Source organism: Orcinus orca, chromosome 19, assembly GCF_937001465.1.
Source record: "Orcinus orca chromosome 19, mOrcOrc1.1, whole genome shotgun sequence".
Taxonomy (NCBI): Eukaryota; Metazoa; Chordata; class Mammalia; order Artiodactyla; family Delphinidae; genus Orcinus; species Orcinus orca.
Window position 1 is genome coordinate 29,058,306 of NC_064577.1, and position 17,360 is coordinate 29,075,665.

At 62.9% G+C, this 17,360-nt stretch overlaps 1 protein-coding gene across 2 annotated transcripts; it reads right to left on the minus strand.

The window, feature by feature from the left end:
• Positions 1-269: 269 nt before the first annotated feature.
• On the minus strand, positions 270-17,131 carry EVPL (envoplakin). 2 transcript variants are annotated; one of them, XM_004275495.3, is made up of 22 exons: positions 16,881-17,131; positions 14,469-14,568; positions 13,978-14,132; positions 13,741-13,867; positions 12,861-12,986; positions 12,622-12,660; positions 12,333-12,494; positions 12,145-12,252; positions 11,853-11,948; positions 10,768-10,890; positions 9,941-10,087; positions 9,470-9,624; positions 9,210-9,307; positions 8,743-8,915; positions 7,236-7,414; positions 7,010-7,148; positions 6,685-6,878; positions 5,985-6,135; positions 5,144-5,227; positions 4,889-4,999; positions 4,691-4,783; positions 270-3,961 (listed from the first exon to the last, which is right to left on the minus strand). In XM_004275495.3, the coding sequence occupies exons 1-22, from the start codon at positions 16,976-16,978 to the stop codon at positions 524-526; spliced, it is 6,096 nt and encodes a 2,031-aa protein (XP_004275543.1). In that variant the 5' UTR covers positions 16,979-17,131; the 3' UTR covers positions 270-523. The 2 variants fall into 2 exon arrangements, with proteins under 2 accessions (XP_004275543.1, XP_033294421.1); XM_033438530.2 differs by lacking the exons at positions 13,741-13,867; positions 13,978-14,132; positions 14,469-14,568; positions 16,881-17,131 and having other exon boundaries at positions 12,857-13,522.
• Between the last annotated feature and the right edge of the window lie 229 nt (positions 17,132-17,360).

The following is a 17,360-nucleotide window of genomic DNA, read 5'->3' on the forward strand; positions in this document are numbered from 1 at the left end:
AGGGGGAGGTTGACAGCGGGCTGAAGACAGTTCTTGGCCTGAACTGAGAAGCCCTGAGCCAGTGGGGAGTGGGGGGTTGGGGGAGGGGGAGGGCATCATCCTCCGTGGCCTGCCCCCGTCGGGTCCTTCCTAGAGTCAGAGGAGCCACAGGCCTCCGAAAGCACCCCGTCCCCAGCAGGGCCAGCTGGGCGTGTCCACTCCCCAGGACCCAAGCAGTGCTGTCCCTCGTGCTCATGCCGCAGACGAATCGACTCTTATGTTCCCAGATGTGAACAAGACGCCAGAAAAATTCGTTTATTGGAAGCACTGGGTGGAGGGAGGAGGGAGGAGAGAGGAAAACAGAACTGCTGATCTCCATCCAGGTCAGGGGATGGACTGGGCACCAAAGTCAGGGGCGGGAGCCCAACACCGAGAGTCAGACAGAGGGAAGACCCAGCCCCTCGGATCGGGCTGCTCTGGGGGCAGGGGTGCATGCATCCTACCCTCCCCCCTCACACACGCTCCTGTGACTGCTTTGGCCCCGTCAGCGCAGGGAGCGCGGGCCAGTGCGGGAGGCCGAGCGGTAGCAGTGGTACCCCTCCAGCGAGGCTGGGAGGAGCAGCAGGCCGCTCAGGGGGTCCTTCCGGCAGCGCCCCATGGCCTCCTTGTAGCTCAGCCGTTCCTTGGAGATGGGGTCTGTCAAATCCTTCTCGTAGCTGGCCTCGTCCTGCAGGAGCTGGGCCAGCTCTTCACTGATCATGCCGGAGAGCATGGCCTGCGCGATGGGGATGCGGCCCGTCCTCTTGGGGTCGATGAGCCCTCCGGTCAGGTGCTGCACCCGCAGGTGCGGGAGCATGCTCTCCTGGGGCATCCAGCCCTTCTGGATGGCCTCGCTCACCGACAGCCTCTTCTTGGTGACGGGGTCCTCGATGCCGGTGAAGCCCTTCTGGGCATTGAGCAGCCTCTGCAAGGAGCTGTTCTCGATCAGTCCCCTCTCCACAGCCTTGTGCACGGAGTAGCGCTCCCGGCTGAGGAGGTCCACGATGCCCCCCGTGGCTGCCTGTGCCTCCAGCAGCTTCTGCCCGGTAATGGGGTCCAGCATGTTCTTGGCCACGGCTATCTTGATGGTGACCTTGTTGTCCGTGGTTGTGTCGTAGACGCCGGCGATGGGGAAGTTGTCCTCGCTGAGCCTGAGAGAGAAGCTGGGAGAGAAGAATCTGGTGCTCTGGGGGGCCGGGGAGGCCAGTGGGGACTTGGAGATGATGGTGCCGATGGAGAGCGGGGAGCAGGGCTTGGTCTCCCCGGCCACGAGCAGGGCGAACTCGCTGATGGGCAGGTGGCCGTCCGTGTAGAGATGGTACTCCTCCTTGGAGATGCGCCGGCAGCGCAGGGCGGCCTCGATGGAGTACTGCTTCCCGCTCTTGCGGTCCAGGAGCACAGACTCCTCCCCACGGGGACCCAAGGTGGTGACCTCCTCCCAGTCACACTCGAGCTCCTGCAGCTGGAGGTACTGGCCTCGGTCGATGATGCCCCTCTTGTAGGCCTCGTACGGGGACATGTCCTTCCCCGTCTCGGGCTCCAAGATGGAGATCTTGGTGGAGAGGTTGGTCTCTCGCATCTGGGTCTCCTGGCTGAGCTCCTCCCGGCTCACCTTGGTGTGGAGGTCCCGGAGGGTCCTCTCCTTCTCGTAGATCTGGTCCTTCTCGCGGAGGATGGCCGTCTCGAGCCGCGAGAGCTCGTGGCCCCGCTGGGCTGCCCTCTGCCGCTCGCTCTCTGCCTTCCGGCCGAACAGCTTCGACTCCTCCTGCAGGCTCAGCACCTGCTGCTGCTTCTGCGTCTCCAGCTCCCGCAGCTTCTCCTGCAGCTGCCTGCACTCCTGGCTCTTCTGGTCCCGGGCCTCCTGTAGCTCGGCTTCCTCCTGCGACCAGGTCCTCCTCAGCACCTCCGCCCGCTCTATCTGCTCCCGCAGGCGCCTCGCCGCCTCCTCCCGGCTCTGCCGGGTTGCGCGCTCCCTGTTGAGCATCTCCCATACCCAGGAACGCTCTCCCTCCAGGACCGGGTCCTTCTCCACTCTGATCACTTCCTTGTAGATGGTCTTCTCCTGCGGTTTGGTTTTCTGGAGCACGTCGATCTGCACCTGCAGCTTCTCGCACTCCCGACGCAACTCGGTCACCTGGGTCTTCTCCTGGTCCAGGTCCTGCCGCTGGCCTTCCACAGACTTCTCCAGGTCTGGGTCCTTCTCCAGCTGGACCACCTCCTCTATGATGACCTTCTCCTGCACCGCGGGAGGCCGCTTCTGCAGCTCCTGGACCCTCAGGGTCAGCTGCCGCAGCTCCGTCTCCACGGCCAGCTTCTTGCCGCAGTCCTCCCGGGAGCTGAGCAGGCCCTCGTCCTCCTGCACAACGGCCCGCAGCTGCTGCACCTCCCGCTCCAGCTGCCGCCGCCGGCCCGCCTCCTCATCGAGGCTCCGGCTCAGCCGGCTGTGCTCCTCGCGGCGCTTCGGGTCCCTCCGGGTGACCACCACCTCCTGCACCACCACCTTCTCCTCGGGCCGCCTCCGCTCCAGCAGCAGGTACTTGTTCTGCAGCTCGGAGACCGTGTCCTCGGTCGTCCGTCGCTTCTGGGCCGCCTCCCGCAGCTCCTGGCGCAGCCGCTGGGCCTCCTGCTCCAGGACCGGGTCCTTCTCATGGCGCACCACCTCCTTGTTCACCGTCTTGGTCTCCACCTTGGAGCGCTCCCGTCTCCACTCGTCGCGCTCCCCCTGCAGCCGGATGAGCTGCTCCTGGGCCCGCCCGCTGCCGTTGACCAGCTCGTTGAGCTGGGCCTTCAGGTGGTCCATCTCCCGCAGCACCTCCGGGCTCCTCTCATGCCTCACCACCTCCTGCGTCACCTGCTTGTACTCCACCACGGGCTTCTGCGCCCGCAGGACCGCCAGCTCGGACAGCAGCCGCCCCGCCGCCTCCTCCATGCTGCCCCTCCTGCGGGCAGTCTCCTGCAGCTGGGCCCTGAGCCGCGCCATCTCCTGCTCCGTCTCCGGATCCACCTGGAAGATCTCGTGGACACGCTCCTGCAGATCCACCCTGGGCTTCTGCTTCTCCTCCGCGCTGTGCTTGCCGCGCAGCTCCTGCAGCTCCCCGGCCAGCGCCTCGTTCTCCCGCCTCTCCGCCTCCAGGCAGCTCCTCAGCCTGGACGCCTCTTGGAGGAGGCCTGGGTCCTGCTCCACCCTCTTCACCTCCTTCACGATCACCTTCGGCTGCACGGCGCGGATTGCCTGCTCCAGCTCCGCGATGCGAGCCTGCAGCCCGGCCACGGCTGCCTCCGCCCCCTTCCTCTGCGCCGCGTCCTCCTGCACCTGCAGCCTCAGGGCCTGGGCTGCCTTGACCATTTCCAGGTCCTTCTCCACCTTGACCACTTCCTTCAGCACGACCTTCTCCTTCACGCTCACCTTCTTCTGCTCAAGGGCCAGCAGCTCCGTCTTCAGCGCCTCCAGTTGGGCCAAGATGGCGGAGTTCTCCCCCCGCAGGAGCTGGATCTCGCTGCTGAGCTGGGCCGCCTGGCTGTCCAGGCCAGGGTCCCTCTCGATCTGGGTGACCTCCTTGGTCAGCAGGTGAGGCTGCGTGGCCTTCCTCTGGTTCTCTAGCTGCATGACCTTCTGGGCCGCCGCCTCCAGATCTGCCTGCAGGCCAGCCCGCTTCTTGCCCTCGTCCTCCACCTGGGACTTCACCCTGGACAGGTTGCTCTCCAGCTGGGGGTCCCGGGAGAACTCCACCACTTCCTTCTCCAGTTTCTCCAAGGGCCGCTGGGTCTTCAGTTGCAGCAGCTGGTTCCTCTGCTCCTCTAGCTCGCGCTGCACCTGGGCCACCCGCTTCCTCTCCTCCTCCAGCTGGGACTTCAGGGCCTCTGACTCCCTCTGGGCTCGGGCTGGGCTCTCGGACCCCTGCCGTGAGTCACGGGTCACCTGGATGTCTTCACTGAGCTCCTTCTGCAGGGTGAGAGGAAGAGGGGGGAGTCCTGGGGTGAGGGGAGGAAAGGGATAAGCCCACCACACCCTCCTGAGATCAGGACCCTCCCCTGCTTCCTGAGACTTCCTAGTAGGTCCTGGGAGGTGGAACTGAAGACCTGGGATGCTTGGAGGCGGGATTTTGAGAGGCTCCATCAATGCCCAGGATGTTAGGATTCAAGGCAGCGTTCAGGCCGCGTTTGCACTAGAACGTGCAAATAGGAAGGTCCTCCCTTCCTCAACTTTCCCCCTTCCACTTCCACCCAGGCTCCCAGAAATGGGCCTGCACTCCTCTGGGGGACCCTGGAGTACACCTCTGGGTGGGAAGAAGCTGGCCAGTCCTTTGGCCAGTCACCAAGAGTCATGGAGAGCACCTGGCTCCTGGTCTCTCAGGGATGGAGACCTAGGTGGCCTCTCGCCCACTGGGGCTGGATCCTAGGCTGAAGACTTCGTGGGGATTCTCTCCCGTCCCCACCGGAGCACTGCCCAGTGGCGAAGCTGCGACCGCACTGAATGACATCTCCTGGTACTAACTCTGACATGGTCACCAGCCTGTAAGAGCTGCTGGGGGAGGAAGGAAGCAGCACCTCCCTCAGGCTGCTGAGCTGTCCCGGGGCTGCAGGCTGCAGTGGGGGGAGGAAGGGGTGTCTGCCAGGTCAGCCACAGGGCCAGGCTGCCTAGTGCGGGAGCGGATGGGCCTCACCCCCATACCTTCTCCAGAATCTTTCCGGCGAACTCCAGCTGGTGCAGTTGCTGCTGGTGCACGGCTGCAACCTCAGCGTAGGCCTTCATCAGATTCTTCTCCTGGAGAGGCCACAGGGAGGTGGGGGAGGGCGGTGTCAGCTCCCGCCTGAGAGGCTGCGGAGCCCGGCGGTGTTGAGGAATGAGGGATACAGAGCCCGGGCTCACCTGGGCCTGGATGCTCTCCTGCAGGGGAGCCACTCGGGGTCTCTTGGGGGCCGACCCCGCCTGGGTGGGCTCCAGGGAGCAGCGGTAGGTGTCTGCCTGCAGCTCATAGTCCTGAGCAGCGGGGAAAGGACAACAGGCTGGCCGTCAGTGGGGGAGGTGGGGGGAGGGGGAGGAGGGGACTGTCGGAGGGAGGGAGGGAGGGAGGGAGGGTGGGTGGGTGGGAGATAAAAGGGACAAGCCGAAGTAACTGCTTACCTGGAGGGCCGCCTGCAGTTGCTGGGAGAGGCGGGAGGCCATGGCCTTGTCCTGCTCTCGGCCCTGGATCTCCTGCAGCAGCCTCTGCCGAGGCAGAAGGGAAATTCAGGAAACACCGCTCACCTGGACTTTCCTCCACTCACCTGGACTCTCCTCCAGCCCGGCGCCTCCAGGGCCTCAGGCAGCCAGCACCGCCCAGAGGCGGGAAGGGCTCTGCGGGAAACTGCCTTTTCCCGGTGTGCTCCACCGTGGCCTCTGCTCAGGACATTTCACCCCTCCACACACACACCTGGCCATGCTAGTTATTCCTCAGGCCTCAGCCTGGGTGTCAGTTCCTTCCAGACTGCTTGCCCCGACGCCCCTGCATGTCCCGCAATGGGCTCCCACAGCGCTCTGGCTTCTCCACCAAAGTACTTAGCAGTGGGCCTGGATGCACCGGCCTGGGATGCACCGGCCTCCGCCTCAGACTGGGGGCTGCCCGAGGGCTGGGCTGTACCCCCGCCCCTGGGTCATTACCAGCATGTAATAGGGGCTTGGCAAGTATGAGGAAGAGGATGCAGTAGGAGTTGGAACCCTCAGGAGCATAAGGCCCGCTGTCCACCTCGGACCAGACAGAGAAGGGTTGGCTGTTTCTGTGGGCAAATTGGAGCATTTGGGGTGGCGGGTGTGACACAAGGCCTCTGAGGTCTGAGCTTTGAGGTCATTAAAACACTGGCCACTAGAGGGCCACGTGCACACAGGCAGCTCTCCCTGATGGGGAGGTGGCCCGGGAAAGGGATGTGGCTTGAGGGCCCAGCTCTGGGTACCGGCCCCCAGGTCGCCTGCAGCCCCAGATCCTCACCTTCTGCACCTGCAGCTTGTAGGCAATCTGGCTGGGCCCGTCTCTGGGCCGCATCTCGTTGCGGGGCAGGTGCTCCAGCCAGGAGTTCAGGTTGTCCCTGCAGTTCTTGAACCGCTGGTAGGTGAGGCCAGCGTCCTGCACCATCTTCTCCCTGCAGGAGGACGAGGCCCAGAGCAGGGGTGAGAGCTGCCCTCAGGGGACAGGTGAGGGGTGCACGGAGGAGGCTGGTGGGTGCCTCCCTCCCTGGGACAGGTCAGGAGGGCTGAGTGACCCACCATGCCGATCCCCTAACTCTGGCCCTGTGCTGGAGCTGGGCATTCAGAGATGGACCGGACACTCTCTGCCAGGTACCACCTGGGAGGTCGGTGCCGTTATTATCCCTTTTTTCTTCCTTTTTTAATTTATATGGATGTGACGGGTCTTAGTTGTGGCACATGGGATCTTCGTTGCTGTATGCGGGATCTTTAGTTTCGGCACGTGGGATCTAGTTTCCCGACCAGGGATCAAACCCGGGCCCCATGCATCGGGAGCGTGGAGTTTTAACCACTGGACTGCCAGGGAAGTCCTCCATCCCATTTTAGAGGTCAGGAAACTGAACCTCAGAGAGGTGAAGTCGCCAGTCCAAGGTTACACAGCTCACCAGCCGTGGCCACCGTGCCCCGTGGGGCTGTGCCATGAGCCGCGATGGCCCAGCACTCACCGCAGGTCCAGCTGGTCACCCACGGAGTGGTAGCGGTCCGTGAGGGCCCGCACCTGGCGCTGCTGGCGCGGCAGGTCTTGGCAGAACTCATGGAAATTACTGTGCAGCGTGCCGCACGTGCGCTCGGCGGCCTTCAGCTGGCGGTGCAGCCCCAGCACGCAGGCCTGCTGCTCCAGCAGCTCCCTCCGCCGGCGCTGGGGCAGGAGGGGACACAGCGCGAGGCACCCTTATGGTTCGGTCGTATGCCACGTCCACCCTCCACCTGCCCTCAAATGCTTGGTCAGGCTGTGGCCCCCTTCTGCCAGGGGGCCACCCAGCCCCTCACCTGCAGCTCGCTGACCCTCTCCTGCAACGCGCCTGGGTCTGCAGGGATGGGGGCCTCCTGCACCAGGGTGGACTCGAAGCCTCGGATGACCCTGTCCGCATCCCGGATCTGCCGCTCCAGACCCAGGGCAGCCTTGGCTCTGCCACAGAGGAGGCCAAGGGTCAGACACCCCCTTGGCCACACCCATATGACCTCGCCCAGCGGCCCCCATCCCCAGAGCACTCACTTCTCTCTGTAGAGTCTGCAGAGAACCTGCACGTCACTGTACTTGTTCTTGACGTTGCTGAGGACCACGGGTAGGTGCAGGGCGGCAGGGCCCGCAGGCTGCCCTGACAGAAACGCCTCACACTCCTGCTGGGCTGCCGCCTTCTCTGCTCCCAGGCTCTGCAGCCGCTGGGCCATGCCCTGGGGTGGGGCGGGGCTCAGGATCTCTGCTCTGGGCGGGTGGCTTCCACCCAGCCCTCCTGCCATGTCAACCTAACTCTGCCCATGAGGCCCGAGAGTGTGGTGCGGACGTGCTCAGTCTCAGTTCCCAGGTAGATGACTGTGGGCGGTTAACCTCTCTGACCCTCAGTCTCCTCATCTACAGAATGCTCGATGGGAGGTTGAGACGAGACCCTGTGAGTCAGGAGCTCTTGCCCACCTTGGTCTTCATGTCACTCTCCTGTTCACAAAACCTTCAGTTCCCTGCCCCCTCGCTCCAGGTCAGGCAGCAAAGCCCTAGCTCCATCCACTTGGGGTTATTGCGTAGATTCTGTTATCAGTTATTCACTCATCTAGTCCATAAGCCACTGGTGCCGACTCCATGCCGTGCACTGCCTCCTTTCCAGGTAAACTGGACCCCCGACACCCCTGACGCTGTGACTTCAAAACCTAAGGACCTATTTGGAGACTGCCAGGTCCCAGCGCAGTGGTAACCAGGGCCTGGCGTGGGCAGAGGCATCGTTGAGGCCGTGTTACCACACAGTGCCTCCTTCTGCCACTCCTGCTTCCTCCCCGTGCCGCCCCAGGACCCCATCTGCAGCACCTTTCCCACCTCTGGAGCCCTCCCGCCCCCAGCCAGCGCTCTGAACCAGCTGAAATGCTACGGAACACTGCAGAGTGAAAATAACAAGTTGCAGAATAACGTGAACGTGCTTCAACTTTTTAAAAACTATATCCAAACGATATATTTGAGTAGAAACCGGTTTGGAAGGATACAATCCAAACTGCTGCCCCCCAGGTGGGGGGAGGGGCAGCTTTCACTGTTAGCACTTCTGAGTCCTTTTGTGATCATGTTTATACTCCTGCAGCCTCTCCAGGGAGGCTCCCTGCCAGCCACCCGGGAGAAACCACCCCTGAGATGCTCCAGGCTTCCTGCTGCTCTCAGGACTCTCGCCAGAACACCCCTCCAGCGTGGGGTACAGGGCCTTTACTCTGAGCCCTGCCCCTCTAGAACCTTCCTGGGCCTTGCTATACTTCATCCTCAGGACACCCAGACGAGCTGGGTATTATTGTGCCTTTTTTCAGGGATGAGGAAACCAAGGCCCAGAGAGGCTGAGTGAATTGCCCAAAGTCACAGAGCCAGTCAGTGGAGGAGCCAGGATGGGAACCAGCTTGCGTGAGTTATGGACTGTCCACTCCCTTCTTCCACCTCGGGGCCCCATGGCTGCTCCCACACTTGCCTCGTCTTTACTTTGTGCACGCCCCCAGGGCCGGACCACTTCTTATCCCAGCTGCCCTGGTTCACCCACCTTGTGGCTTTGGATGCGGCCCTCCAGGTCCTCCAGTGGTGTGGTGTGGCTCAACGGGGCCCGGATCCAGGTCAGCACCTGCTTCTCTATCTGCCCCAGGTCCTCCTCCAGCCGGGTCATCTGTGTCAGGAGCTTCTGGGCCTGTGGGTCGGCTGGGGCTGAGCTGGTTGGAGCTGGGGGAAAAGAGTGCCTGTGAGGGTCCAGAGCCTACCTCACGTCTGCCTGTCTGCTTGGTTGGCCCCTCCCTGAGTGCCTGCAGAGGGTCCTGTGTGGGGTAGGGTGGGAGGGCCATGGGCAGGGAGGGACATCCCCAGGGGCTTGCCAACCCAGGAGATGGAATCCCCAGAGCAGAAACCCTTAATTCAGGGTCACCCCCTGCCCATGGCAGCCCTCACAGTGACCAGAGTCGAGTCTACTCCCTCTGTCCCAATAGTGCCTCCCCCTGTTCCCTGGCCAGCCCTCGGTACCCTTCTGGCTAGGCTGTAAGGGCTCCGCAGCACTGGCCTTCAGGCGGCTCTGGACTGTGGTCAGTTTCTGCTTCAGGGCCTGCAGCTCCGAGGCCAGCCTGGAACAAGGAGGAGATCAGAGAAGGATGTCCCTCCACTCTCTCCCCTCGGCCCCAGCAGTCACTGGTCCAGGCGAAGGCCGGGCAATGGCCTCAAACCACAGGGCCCGTTCTGGGCCCACAGCCTGCCTCCTGCCCCTGTGGATCCCCAGGCAGACTCACCTGGAGGCCCTGGCCACGGCTTCAGGGTCCGGAGCTGGGATGCAGAAGCAGGCGGCTGGGGCACATTTGGTCTCGCCTGCCGGGCCCTGGACCAGCCAGGTGTGCGGATCAGTGTTGTCCATCAGCGTATACCGCTCGCCCTGCAGCAGCTGCACCTAGGGGGCAGGTGGGGAGGGGCTTATGCAGGCTCAGGGGCCGGGATGGAGAAGGGATCAAGGCCAAGGTGGGTAGAGGCTGGGGACGGGGACAGGTAGAGGAACAGGAGCTGGGGCAGGGGTGCTGGGGTAGGGACAGGGACAAGCTAGAGGCAGGACAGGGCTTGGAGAGGGGTAGTGCTCGGGCAGGGGTGGGGGGTGGGGGGGCGGGGGGCGGGGGCAGTGGCAGGAGTGGGTAGGATGGGGAGGGGAGGGACTGGAGGGGGCAGGGGTGGGGTGGGCGGGGCCGGAGGAGCTGGGCAGGCAGAGACTGTACTTCTCCCGTGTCCCAGTCACAGATGCTGTCCACGTGCAGGGACTGCTGGGGTGGTTTCCTCCGCTGCGGCAGAGGGGCCACCTCCCGGCTCCGCAGCTGCAGGTCCCCAACAGCCTTTTCGGCCACAGCCAGCTGCTTCTCCTCTGCCTGCAGGGACCCAGACAATGGGGGCTCAGGCCAGCCCCATACGTGCCCCCCAGGAGGGCTGGGGAGGGGTCTGGCCCTCATGAAGACAAGGTCTCTTTTTTTTTAAAAATTTATTACTATTATTTTTTGCGGTATGCGTGCCTCTCACTGTTGTGGCCTCTCCCGTTGCGGAGCACAGGCTCCGGACGTGCAGGCTCAGCGGCCATGCCTCACGGGCCCAGCCGCTCTGCGGCATGTGGGATCTTCCCAGACCGGGACACGAACCCGCGTCCCCTGCATTGGCAGGCGGACTCTCAACCACTGCACCACCAGGGAAGCCCAAGACAGGGTCTCTTAGTCAGCAAAGTAAAAGGAGCCCCTCCCAGGGCACCCAGGATCCTAGGGCCTGCTGGTTGGGGTGGGGTGGGGTAGGGGGCTGCCCAGCATCATCCAGGCCTGCAGAGTGGGAGCTGGAGGGGCCTCAGAGCTCTTCTGGGCAGCCCCTGTCACATTGCCGATGAGGAAACTGAGGTCCAGAGGTGGTAACAGACCAGGCTCCTCCTGCTGCAGCAGACCTCCTTCTCCTGCTCCCAAGGCTGGGGCTCCGGGCAGGACTACGTACCCGGGAGGCCTGAGGCCCAGACACACAGGCAGGCCCCGTTCCCAGGAGTGGGTGCAGGGGCTGGGTGGGGCCATCTCACCTCCAGCTGCAGCAGCTCTGTTGGGGCGCCAGGTGGGCCCCCCGGGGCAGGGCTGTACTGGGCGTCCAGGCTGGAGTTGAGCTTTGCCAGGGTCTGGCTGACAGAGTCGGCCTCTTCCTGGAACTGAGGTCGGTGGGTGGTCAGGGGCAGAGCTGGGGCACCCGCTGCCCTAGGGCACCCCGCAAAGCAGCTAAATGCAAACCGCTTAAACCCAAACTGCCACTTGCTGTCGGTCTTTCTACCCAGGCAGTGCAGTCTTTTTAACTAAAGTGCTCTGCAAATCAGGCATTTTGAGGTCACTGAACTTAATTTCTTTTAGTGTCGTAAAACACTTTGGTTTTCGTCCTTCCTGCACAGATGAAGGGCAGTGCCCCTCCCGCCTCACTCTAGCACCTGGAGTCCTGGCTGGGACCCCGGGTGCCCAGGGTGCCTCAGAGTAGAAGCTGGGAGTGTGCTTTAAAGAAACATCCTACAGTTGGGTGATATTACGGAATTCTCATCAGTGGGTGTGATACTGGTATTGTGGATATATAGAAAAATGCCTTTTAAAAAAAAGAAAAGGGAAGAAAAAAATCCTTGGCTTTTGTCTTTCTCAAAGTATAATAAACCATTTTAGCTGGAAATTATTAAAAAAAAGAAGTCCCTGTTGTATATATACATTTTTAAATTTTTTTCTTTTTTTCTTTTTCTATCTGTAAGTCTATTATATCAATGTTTGTCAACCCTTGTTTCATTATTGTCCCTTCTAAGGAGTTTTTTAGACCTTTTTTTCCTTACTTTCCCCATTGTCGCCATGAAATTTTAGTATTATAGATATGTTGTATATCCTTTACGTATGTATATCTGTGATTTATGCATAAAAAAAGATTTTTTTTTTTCGCCCACGAGAACCAACTTTCATCCCCCAGGAGTGATATCACCCTGTTGAGAATGTATGTGTGACATTATTTTCCCCCTGGGAACTAGTCACAACAACACAGCTCTGTCTTTTTTATTCGGTGCCTTGACACCCGAGATGAGAGCGTGTCCTCCGGCGTCCTCCAGACACACCCCCGTCCCCTGCCCGGCCCTGTCCGCAGGCTCACCCGGCAGTAATCCTCCACGTGCTGCAGTTGGCTCTCCTGGCAGATGCACAGGTTCAGGAAGTTCTGCCACTCCAACTTCAGGGCCTCCTGGTGGGCCTGGGGGCAGAAGCACGGAGTCCTCAGACCGTGCCCCGACCTGGTCCATCCACCCGCCCACCCACTCTGCTGGCCCTGCCCACTGTCCCCCACCCAGCTGGTGTCTCCCTCTCCGTCTTCCCAGCCTCCCTGGGAAGCTCCCCAAGTGAGGGAGTTAGGGTCCCCGAGGCAGCAGGGAGTGTGTGGGCCTTCGCACCCGGATGGGCCCCACGGCCGGGTGCCCGAGCTCCACCAGGCGCTCCCCGTCACGCTCCAGCTGGTTCACGCACTGCTCCTGGCTCAGCAGCTCGTGCTGCCTGAAGTGCTGGGAGAGAGTTGGGGAGCGGGCGGTGAGGACGAGGATGTCCTCGTCCCCCCACCTCGCCCCCACTTGCGCACACTGACCTCGTACTCCCTCCGCACGCCCACGGGGTCTGCCATGAGGTCACTCCAGTCCTGCTGCAGGATGCGCTGCTGCTGCTGGGCCAGGGCGCTCAGCTGGCGCGTGCAGCCCTGCAGGTGTGTGTACAGGCTGTCTAGGCTCTGCCCTCGCCACGAGGCTGCCTTCTGTGCTCGGGCAAGAGGCAGGGAGAGAGAAGGGGTAGCAAGAGGCACCGTCACGCTGTGCCCCACTCCCAGCCCGCCCAGCCCGCCAGCCCACCAGCCCGCCAGCCTGTCCCTCCGCCCTGCTCACCAGGAGACCCTGGTATTGCCTCTGGATGCTGGCCGCGTCCTGCCTCGACCAAGGGAGAGAGAACACAAGCGTAGTGAGAGATGGGGTGCAGGGGAGAATGTCCCCACGTCCTGGGCCTCCCGTGCCCCCTCCTCCATCCCTGGCCCTAGAGGGCCAGCCAGGCCTCACTCAGGATCGGATGGGAGAAAGGGAACTGGGACTGGGGCCAAGCAGGGATGTGCGTCCGACAGCTCACCCACCGGCCCTGTGGGGCTCCGCAGCTGCTGCCCATAGGCCTCGATCTCCTTCTGCAGGATGTTGTGCTCGGCGACCTGCTGCTCCAGCTCCACCATGCCCGGCCCGTACAGGCCCTCACAGACCTGCTTCTGCAGAAAGGCTGGCCACTCAGCTCTGCTGCAGGGCCTGGGGCGGGAGCCCTCCTGCACCTACCCTCCCCCTGGCCCCTGGCATCCCCATCGGCAGAGGTGGAGCTGGTCACTGGGGCAGAGGGTGGAGAGGTGGGCGCCTGGGTGAATGGCTGCAGCTCACCCTGGGGAACATGCTATTCTCCAGTGGCCCTGGCCGAGGCCTCAGCATTGCATGACTGAGGACCCTGAATCTCACTGGTCCCCAGGACTCAGGGCTCAGCCTCTGAAAAGTCTCCACGCTCTGCCCTGCCTCCTGCTGGGACACCTCCAGCCTGGCTCCAGGAGCCTGTGCACACCCTGCCCTGTCCATGCTCCCCTGTCCCCTCGTTGTTATCACAGCACCCCTTCTGTCGTGACATCAAAGCACAGTTCCTCACGTGATGCTCAGGGTGCCCGTGACCTGGTTCTGCCTACCTGCCCAGAAAACCCCACTTCCCATCGCACCCCAGGCTTCCTCCAGGTCTCTTCCTTTTCTCTGGAATGTCCTCTCCTCACCACCTCACCCCAACCCAACCGAGCCCTCCCACCTGCAGGAAGCCTTCCCTGACTGCACCGTCGCCTCTGCCCACTCCCTTCCCAGATGGCTAGCTGCCCCCAGGTCCAAGCACGCATCAGCCCCTGACGAAAGGCAGCTCTGGGTTGCCCTGTGGTTGCTGCTGGGTGTGACTTCCAGCTCCTTGAGGCGTCTCCAACTTTGGGGATGGCTCCTGACCTGCTTCTGCTCCAGCACCCGTGCCCAGTCGACCCCGGGCCCCACGTCTGGCGGCAACACCATCCTCTCATACAGGGCGCGGTACTCAGAACACTCCTGGGCCACCCGCTCATGCAGCTGCTTCATGCTGCCAAGGAAGTGGCCAACAGGTCGGAGCTGGGCCCGGGGCTCCCCCCGGACCCCCGGCGCCTCCATCCTTGAGCCCCAGCCCCCCGCCGCCGCCCCCACCCCACTCACTCCTTCTCGATCTCCTCGGCCTGCAGGTGCTTGAGCCGCCGGGCCTTGTCCACGTCCAGGAAGAGGCTCTTCAGCAGCTCCTCGGCCTCCTTCAGGCTACAGCCCACCTCCCCCTGGTGCTGCAGGGCCTGGCCCTGCTCGCTGTGCTGCCGGTCCTGCGGCAGCAGATGGCATCCTCACTGCCCGCCGCTGCTGCCTGAGCCCCGCCCTGAGGGACTCTGGCCACACTGGCAGAGGGCAGGGCATGGGCACCTGCGGGGCAGACTCAGGACACAGGGGAGGCCTGGGCCCCGCCCCTTTGACCCTCCAGGTTAGGAGCCCGACAGAGAAGGAGGGATAAGCCCTCTCTCCCACTGTGTTTGGAGAGTGGCCAGGGAAGGACTGGACTGTCTGTCCACCTTCACCACGACAAGTGGGCACAGGAGGGACCGCCAGGCATGGCCATGGGCCTCCCACGTGCCCACGCCCCGTCATCTGCCCCCAGGCCTCACCTGCTGCAGCCTCTTCTGGGTCTCCAGGATGTCCCTCTCCACCTGGTCGGCTTTGGCCTGCATGCGAGAGATGAGCAGGGCCAGCTCCTTGGTGGCAGCTCTGACGGGTGGTGGGGACAGAGGGCAGCGTGGTTAGAGAAGGTCCCTCTGTTTCCCTTGGGCAGAGGTCTGCCCACCTGGGTGGTGTCCCTTCCTCCGCCTGCCCCGTCCTGCCCTATAGCCGGGCTCACTGCCCTGGACGGAGGAGTCCAAGACCTGGGGAGCTCTGGCCTCTCTGTAGGAAGCTCTGTGAGATACCCAGTTCTGGGCGGGTAAGCGCTGCCTCCACAGGAGGCTCAGAAAATGGGGGTCCCGGGTGTGCGCGGCACTGCAGAGCCAACCAACCTCCCTGTCCTGGAAGTGTGTCCCCAACCCCGCCTAGCTCCCTGCTGCTCCTTCTGGATGGAGGGCAGGCAGCCCTCAGGGGAGTGAGTGAATCACTGGCTCAGCCCCTAATACCTGACATGGAATGGCTGGATCTTGGGGAGGGGCAGTTGGGCTGGCTGGGGACAGGGGAGCAGCAGCGTGTCCCCCAGCCCAACTTCCATTCACGCCAACCCTGTCTCCCCACCGCTGCCCTGGGCTCTTCCTGTGCCCAGGCTAACAAGCTTCCAGAGGAGACACACAGCACCGGGGCAGGGGGAAGCCACGAGACTGCCAGGGCACCCCAACCCTTTCCAGATTTGGGGGTTCAGAGCCCAAACTGGGACCTGACTTGCCCCAGGCCACACAGCCAGGAGCAGAGTATGAGCCTGAACCGGGCTGCCAGGGTCCTTTCCCAGCCTCTGTAGGGCGCCTGCTGTGGAACTGAGCTCACTCTGGAGCCCAGAGGCTCGAGCAGACCTAATAAAAGGCAGAGTGGTCTAAGCCTCAGGAGCACAGCACCCTGTGAGGTCACAGTCCTGGGGAAGGTAAACCTTCACGAGCTGGGCCTTAAACCAGGGGGCAAAGGATAAGCCTCCTCCAAGCAGAGGGGCGGTGACGCAAAGACACAGCCTGAAAGAACTCTGACAGACAGCCTGGTTTTTATCCTTCTCCACTACAGCTGTGTGGTCTTGGGCAAGTTACTTAATCTCTCTGTGCCTGAGGTTCCTCACCTGTAAAGTAAGGCTCTAGTAATATCTACCTCACCGTGTCATTGTGTTAACAGAACTGATTCATCTGAAGTGTCCTGTGCAGAGTCAACACCCAGTAAGTGTTAGTTTTTATTCCCCTAGAATGTAGGCGCTTTGAAGGCAGGGAGGGACCTGTCGGTTCTGTTTACAATGGCATCCCCGGGGCCTACAACAGTCTTGGCACACAGTAGGTGCTCAATAAATGTGTTGAACAAGCAGATTGCACGAGGGGAATGATGAGCCCTCTTGGGGTGGCTGCAGCCAGAGGACAGGGCCCTAGGGACCGAGCTGCCTGGGAGCCTCCCTGGGGACGGGAGCTCTGGGTCCTGAGCCCTGGGAGAAGCACACTCCACCCTGGGCAGGGCCCAGGAGCCCCAGGGAGGACAGCTCACTCCAGTGAGTCTTAACTGCCGTCCTTCCCGTCTGCCGAGAAGCCCAGCCTCGGAGTCGTCACCCTGATCCCTACTGGGGTGATGGGCCTTTCATCTCCGCTCCCGCCTCCACACCCAGGACCCCGCGAGCCGCCACCTCCACCCTGCAGAGGGGCCTGATGGCCAGTGAGTGGGAGAAGGCCAGCCAAGTCTGCAGACTGTGCAGCTCTGGAGAGCCGGGCTGGACCCTGCCGGGAGCTGGGGGAACTGAGAGAGGCTCTGAGGATGTCCGGGGCCCACGGGCCCCTCCGCCTTCCCTCCAGCACCCCCTCCACACACCCACAGGGTGAAGGTATCATCTCAACTCTAATAAAACTCTCAAGGCCCGAGGCGTGAGCCGGGTGGGGAGAGCTGCAGCCTGGAGGTGGGGGCAGCACAGCCCTGCCTCCGGGCACCCCATCTGCCACCTCTCGGCTTCTCCAGCCTCAGTCCTTCTGCCCACCCTGTGCTGTGCCCAGGTCCCAAGGGTCATCACAATCCAAGCAGAGCCTTGAGGGCAGAGCCATGGACAGGGAGACAGTCCCCCAGCCTCCCAGCAGAGGAAGGCAGCTGCTCAGGCCCCCATCCAGCACGTCTGCAGAGCAGCCTTAACCCGTGGCCCTCAGGCCCCCTGGAGAACGTGGGGAGCCCCAGGCCATCTCTGGTCTCCTGCCGGGGCTGGAGCTTGGCCTGCGCCGGTGAGAGAGAGTCCAGCCCCAGGCTCTCGGCCTCAGGACACCTAATGCCAGCACTGGGCTGGCCCCAGCTCTGGGCTGCTTCCCCCAGGTGGCTGGAGCACCTGGGTCTGGCACCACCCGGGCCCCAGCCCCTCCCCCGGCCCTACTCACCGGCTGTGCTTGTTGGGGGACCCCTTGGGGGAGCCTTTGGCCAGGGAGGCCTTGGGGGATCCCTTCTCCTGGGAGCCTTTGCTCAGCCCCTTGAACATGGTCGTGAAGGAAGGTGCGGGTTCGGGCTGGGCTTGGCCGGTGATGGCAGGCGGGTGGCAGGCAGCAGGCGTGAGTCCTCGCTGGCTGCTCAGCTGGGCTCTGGCGAGGTGGGGCGGCCGGGCACTGGGCAGGCGGTTTTTGTGCGGCCTCTCCCTGCAGGTGAGGCAGGCCAGTGGCCGGGGCTGTGCGCATGCACCCACGCTTGCCCACACCCCACTCACGCCTGCTCCTGCACAACCAGTTTGGGAGGAAAGGGCACAGCCCAGAGGGTGGGGCGCCCGAGCCTCCCCGACTCTCAGAGGAGGTTTGGACTTGTTACACTCACACGCCCAGAGCCAGGGGGAGTCGGCAGAGATCACACCCAGATGCGGAAATCGCGGG